Source organism: Pleurodeles waltl, chromosome 4_1 (genome assembly GCF_031143425.1).
Source record: "Pleurodeles waltl isolate 20211129_DDA chromosome 4_1, aPleWal1.hap1.20221129, whole genome shotgun sequence".
NCBI classification, from domain to species: Eukaryota; Metazoa; Chordata; class Amphibia; order Caudata; family Salamandridae; genus Pleurodeles; species Pleurodeles waltl.
The window spans coordinates 2,450,285-2,457,222 of record NC_090442.1 but is presented as its reverse complement, the minus strand read 5'-3'; the positions used below and the strand labels follow the sequence as shown (position 1 = coordinate 2,457,222).

General features: G+C 48.4%; 1 gene segment (V, D, J or C); it reads left to right on the top strand.

Moving 5' to 3' along the window:
• Positions 1–958: 958 nt before the first annotated feature.
• On the top strand, positions 959–6,484 carry LOC138287219 (T cell receptor alpha variable 14/delta variable 4-like). The segment is given in 2 exon segments: positions 959–1,048; positions 1,956–6,484. Coding segments are annotated over 2 exon segments (387 nt in total).
• Positions 6,485–6,938: the final 454 nt, after the last annotated feature.

The following is a 6,938-nucleotide window of genomic DNA, read 5'->3' as shown; positions in this document are numbered from 1 at the left end:
AATGGAATACCGCAGTTGAAAGACCGCCACGTGGATTTGTGTGTCGTGATAGTGTGGGCGCATTTATGTTGGCGTGACGGTGGAGGGTTTGTTTTCGCCAGTTTATCACTGACCTTTGGTGTGGCGGACTTGTGTGGGAGTCTGAATTTTGTCGGATTCCGAAATGTGGGTCATATTAGCTGTGGCAGAATTCTGCGGCCGCAGCGGTGTGTTGGCGGTCTTCTGCATGGCAGTAAGCGGCTTTTACCGCCAATGTTGTAATGACCCCCTTTGTCTCCTTTCTTCACAGTCACGGACACACCACAAGGGCTCAGAGTAGCACAAAAGCTGAGGCCCTTCTGGAGAATGCGTTGAGGGGCCCCTGAGACTCCCATATGTCACAGATATCTATAGCCCTGAGTCTGCATGGGGCCACTGATGGGTGGGGGTCCCTCGGCTCCACAATTAGTGGCACAGGAAGAACGCATCTGTTGCAGAGATATGTGCACTTCGATGCTCACATCCGAATAACATTCCTTCAGTGAGTACTGACAGTACTGCAAGTACTGGGCTCTTACTGCTGTAGTACTTTTGCCTTCAACATTACCATCACCACGGCTTGGGTATTTTGGGAATGCAGAGTTACTGCAGTACTCAAAACTATCCTTTAAGGAATGGGGAACAACACTGCCAGTTGGTGTTTCCGGGGCTATTTCGGCAAACCATTCCCAAACTCTGGGAGATTGTCCTCCATTTATAATCTTGTGAATTTATCCCCAGAAAAAAAAACAGGGTTATTACAGTTGAGGTAATAATATACACAGAATTATTTCATTACCTGTAATACCAATGTGATTGCAAACTCCAGTTACTGCAGACATGTCAGGAAAGAGTTAACTCTCTGTGGGCGGGCCTGGGGTGGGGGACTGCAGTGGAAACAGCTGAGGGTGGAGCGGGGTGAATAGCACCGCCCTGTGAACCTCTCACACACCTGTGATCTTCAGCACACAGGAGGAAGCAGCGCTGGGAATGGCTTCACTGCGCCTCTTCACCGGGCTCTTTGTGTTGGGTGAGATGACCCTCGAGGAGGGGTGAGGAGTGGATACATGGGGGTACACACAGGAGTAGAGAGGGATAGATAGGGTACATATGAGGGTGGAGCCAGGTGAACAGCACCACCCTGTGAACCCCTCACACACCTGTGATCTTCAGCAGACAGGAGGAGGCAGCGCTGGGAATGGATTCACTGCACCTCTGCACTGGGCACTTTGTGTTTGGTGAGATGAACCTTGGGGACAGAGAAGGAGTGCGGAGAGGGTAGATAGGGGTGGACAATGGCAGAGTGTAGGGAGGATAGATGGGGTACACACATGGGTGTGGAGAGGAAGATAGGGGTTCACATGGTGTGTGGAGGGGCAGGTAGGGCCACGCAGAGTGATAGATACGGGTCACCAGGGTGTGGAGGAGATATATAGGGGTACACGGGATATGGAGGGGATATATAAGGATGCAGACAAGGATGTGGAGGTGTAGAGAGGGGTACGCTTAGGGTGTGGAGGTAATATATAGGGATGCACACAGGCATGTGGAGGGGTAGATGGGATACACACGGAGTGTGGAGAGATGTGGAGGGGTAGATGGCCTGGTTTTTATACAAAAATACTCCCAGACGACATAATATTAGAATATGTTTATTGGACACCATCAAAGCTCCCATAATGTTGTGTTAACTGGGAACTCAAATTTCTCTTGTGCACCCCAGTGTTCACTGGGCACCCACATTTCTGTTGTGCACCCAGTTTTCACAGTGCACCCTCATTTCTCTTGTGCACCCCAGTTTTCACTGATCACCCACATTTGTCTTGTACACTCCAGTGATCACTGGGCACCCACATTCCCCTTGTGTACACCAGTTTTCACCACACACCCACATTTCTCTTGCGCACCCCACTGACCTCCTTCCTCTCATTTCACAGGTGTTGCTGTCGGTGACTCTGTCTTCCAGTCTCCCCCTGCTCTGCAGATCGCCGAGGGTCAGGAGGGCTCCATTGTGTGTAATTTCACCACAGCTGACACTAGCTCGGAAGTGTTCTGGTACCGGCAGCACCAGAACCATCCTCCCCACAGGCTCCTCCATGTCACCAGGTACAAAGAACAGGACCATTCGGCGGACGGAGGCCTCTCAGCGGCCATGCACTGGGATCGGAGGCAGGTGCCGCTGCAGGTGTCCCGGGCCAGCCCGGAGGATGATGGTGCAGTGCACTACTGTGCACTGAGGCCCACAGTGACTGAGTCACAGCGCACCCTCATGCAAGAAGTGTGAGCTCCACCTGCTGCTGGGAAGCCCTGGTTACATGTAATGTAAAGGTGCAGTGCTGGGATCAGAGAAACTTGCAACACAGAAATGTGTCAATATATATATGTATACATATTTTTATTTTCATTCCTGGAGAAAAAAATGAACTATTTCAGAAAAGAGAAAAAAAATCCCTGGAAAGTCGGAGAAAGCCATTTTATATTTCTCAATTTAACTGCAAAAACATTGAAAACCATTGCATGAACTTTTACACTAAGAATCCGGGTGGCTGGGAGGCCCAAGAGATCATGAGGCAAACATGAAGTGACCTCTCTGCCATGGGTTGAATGTTCAGAAAGTCAACTAAGCTGTTCATCCTTCCTAGGTTGGGAAATTGAGAACCATTAAATCTACTGATTCTTGTACCTATTTACAGTGCCTATCAGCAGACAGACGTTAATTATGAAGCACTATGATTACATCAAACTAGTCTTACTTTTAGAGTCCATCAGATTTTACAGAGCGACCTTTGCATTATAATCCATACATCTGCTGTCTCTCATCCTTCCCTCAGTCCACCAGTGTACAATTATTTGAGATAATAGAATTCACCGGAAGTTGTGAAAAAAATGTATCTCCCTTGAATTGGTAATTCAAACTATTTCACCATAAAAAGATTCAAATAAAAGAAAAATAGAGCAATTCATTTTAAACAATCAAATTCACTACAAAGGTAAATAGAGTTGAAAAAAGTCCACATGTGACAAGAAGAATGGGTTTTCACAAAAACAAATTAATTCCTTGGCTGAAGAAAGGGCTACTTCCCATCAAAAAGATGGATTTCCACAAAGAACAGTGAGCCATACCTCCTTGTACATTCTAATATCAGTATCTGTGTCCCCTCACACATCTCTGCTCAGACCCTTGTATATCCTAATATCAGTATATGCGTCCCCTCACACATCTCTCCTCAGTCCCTTGTAGATGCTAATATCAGTATCTGTGTCCCCTCACACCTCTCTAATCAGTCCCTTGTACATCCTAACATCAGTATCTGTTCCCCCTTACACATGGGACCTCAGCCCCATAAATATCCTAATATCAGTATCTGTGTCCCCTCAGACACCTTACTTCAACCCCTTGTATCAGTGCCCCCTCACTTTCCAGACCTCAGCCCCTTCCACATCTTAATACCAGTATCCGTGCCCCCCTTGCATACCTCTCCTCAGACTCCTTGTAGATCCTAATATCAGTATCTGTGCCCCCTCACACAACTCTCCTCAGCCCCTTGTGCATACTAATAGCAGTATTTGTGTCCCCTCGCACATCTCTCTTTAGCCCCTTGTACATACTAATATCAATATCTGGGCCCCTTCACACATCTCTCCTCAGCTCCTTGAACATCCTAATATCAGTATTTCTGTTCCACACACACATCTGTCCTCAGCCCCTCGTACCTCCTAATATCAATATATGTGTCCCTCTCACACACCTCTCCTCAGCTCCTTGTACATCTTAATATCAGTATTTGTGTCACTCTCACACCTCTCCTCAGCCTTCTTGTACATTCTAATATCTGTGTCTGTGGCCCCCTAATACATCTCTCCTCAGACCTTTATATATCCTAATATCAGTATCTGTGTCCCCCTCACACACCTCTCCTCAGCCCCTTGTATGTGTGCCCCTCACACACATCGGTCCATAGCCCCTTGTACATCTTAATATCACTATCTGTGCCCCCCACACACATCTGTCCTCATACCCTTGTGCGTCTTAATATTAGTATCAGGGTCCCCTCAAACACGCTCTTCAGACCCTTGTACATCCTAATATCAGTATCTCTGCCCCCTCACACATCTCTCCTCAGCCTCTTGAACATCCTATCATCAGTATTTGTGCCCCCTCACACATCTATCCTCAGCCACTTGTACATACTAATATCATTATCTGTCTCCTCTCACACGCCTAGCCTCAGCTCTTTGTACATACTAATATCAGTATTTGTGTCCCCCTCATACATCTATCCTCAGCCCCTTGTACATATATCAGTATCCGTGCCTCTTCACACATCTGTCCTCATCCCCTTGTACATCCTAATATCAGTATCTATGCTCCCTTCACATATCTGTCCTCAGCCCCTTGTAAATCTTAATATCAGTATCTGTGCCCCCTCACAGCTCTCCTCAGCCTCATTGTACATCCTGAGATCAGTATTTGTGTCCCCCTCACACATCTCTCCTCAGCCCCTTGTATCGTTGCCCCTCTCACACATCTGTCTTCAGCCCCTTCTACATCCTAATATCAGTATGTGCGTACCCCCACACATCTCCTGATCCCCTTATACATCTTATTATAAGTATCTGTGTCCCCCTCACACATCTGTTCTCAGCCCCTTGTACATTCTAATAGAAGTATCTGTGTCCCCAAACACACCTCTCCTCAGCTCCTTGTACATCCTAATATCAGTACATGTGCCCCCTCACACATTTCTCATCAGCCTCCTTGTACAGTCTAATGTCAGTATCTGTGTCCCCTCGCACATCTCTCTTCAGCCCCTTTGTGCCCCTCTCACACATCTGTCCTCAGCCCCTTGTGCATCCTAATATCAGTATCTGCGTCCCCCACACATCTCTCCTGATCCCCTTATACATCCTATTATAAGCATCTGTGTCCCCTCACACATCTGTCCTCAGCCCCTTTTGCATTATAAAATCAGTATCTGTTCTCCCTCACATGTATCTTCTCAGCCCCTTGTACATCCTAATATCATTATCTGTGTCCCCCTCACCCATCTGTTCTCAGACCCTTGTACATCATAATATCAGTATCCATGCCCCACTCACACATCTGTCCTCAGCCCCATGTTCATCCTAATATCAGTATCAGTGTCCCCTCACACATCTCTCCTCCCTCCCTTGTACATCCTAATACCAGTATCTGTGTCCCCTCACACATCTCTCCCCAGCCCCTTGTACATCCTAATACCAGTATCTGTGTCCCCCTCACACATCTCTTCAGCCCCTTGTACATCCGAATATCAGTATCTGTGTCTCCCTCACACATCTGTTCTTAGACCCTTGTACATCGTAATATCAGTATCCATGCCCCACTCACACATCTGTCTTCAGCCCCATATGCATCCTAATACCAGTATCTGTGTCCCCCTTACACATCTCACTTCAGCCCCTTGTACATCCGAATATCAGTATCTGTGTCTCCCTCACACATCTCTCTTCAGCCCCTTGTACATCCGAATATCAGTATCTGTGTCTCCCTCACACATCTCTCCTCAGCCCCCCTTGTACATCCTAATATCAGTATCTGTGTCCCCTCACACATCTCTCTTCAGCCCCTTGTACATCCGAATATCAGTATCTGTGTCTCCCTCACACTGCTGTTCTCAGACCCTTGTACATCGTAATATCAGCATCCATGCCCCACTCACACATCTGTCCTCAGCCCCATGTGCATCCTAATACCAGTATCTGTGTCCCCCTCACACATCTCTCTTCAGCTCCTTGTACATCCGAATATCAGTATCTGTGTCTCCCTCACACATCTCTCCTCAGCCCCCCTTGTACATCCTAATATCAGTTTCTGTGTCCCGTCACACATCTCTCCTCAGCCCCTTGTACATCTGAATATCAGTATCTGTGTCTCCCTCACACATCTCTCCTCAGCCCCCCTTGTACATCCTAATATCAGTATCTGTGTCCCCCTCACACATCTCTCTTCAGCCCCTTGTGCATCTTAATATCAGTATCTGTGTTCCCTCACACATCTTTACTCGGGCTCTTGTAGATCTAATATCAGTATTTGTGTCCCCTCATTCATTTCTCCTTGTAAGTCCTAATATCAGTATCAGTGCCCCTGTCACACATCCCTCCTCAGCTCCTTGTGCATCCTAATATCAATATCTGTGCCCCTGTCACACCTCTCCTCAGACCCTTGTACAGCCTAATATCAGTTTCTATGTCCCCTTATACAACTCTCCTAAGCCCCCTTGTACATCATAATATCAGTATCTGTGTTCCCCTCACAAATCTGTCCTTAGCCTCTTGTAAATCCTAAAATCTAGGGGCCCAGAGGCTGGCAGGTGGGGCACAGAAGCTCAAGGGCTGGCAGGTGGGGCACAGAAGCTCAAGGGCTGGCAGGTGGGGCACAGAAGCTCAAGGGCTGGCAGGTGGGGCACAGAGGCTCAAGTGCTGTCAGGTGACGCACAGAAGCACAGGGACTGGCAAGTGGTACACAGAGGCACAGGGGCTGGCAGGTGGGCACGGACACACAGGGGCTGGCAGGTGGGCAGAGAGGCACAGGGGCTGGCAGGTGGTATATAGAGTCACAGGGGCTGGCAGGTGGGCAGAGAGGCACAGGGGCTGCAGGTGGGGTACAAAGTCACAGGGGCTGGTAGGTGGGGCACAGGTGTTGGCAGGTGGGGCACAGAGGCTGGTAGATGGGCACAGAGGCTGGCAGATGGGCACAGAGGCTCAGAGTCTGGCAGGTGGGTCACAGAGGCACAGGGGCTGACAGGTGGGGCACATAGGCTTAGAGGCTGGCAGGTGAGCACAGGCACACAGAGACTGGCAGGTGGTGCTGTAGTGAATCCTAGTTTGTTTTAATGGGATAACAGGAGTTAGCTTAGCCACTGGCTTGCAGACTTGTG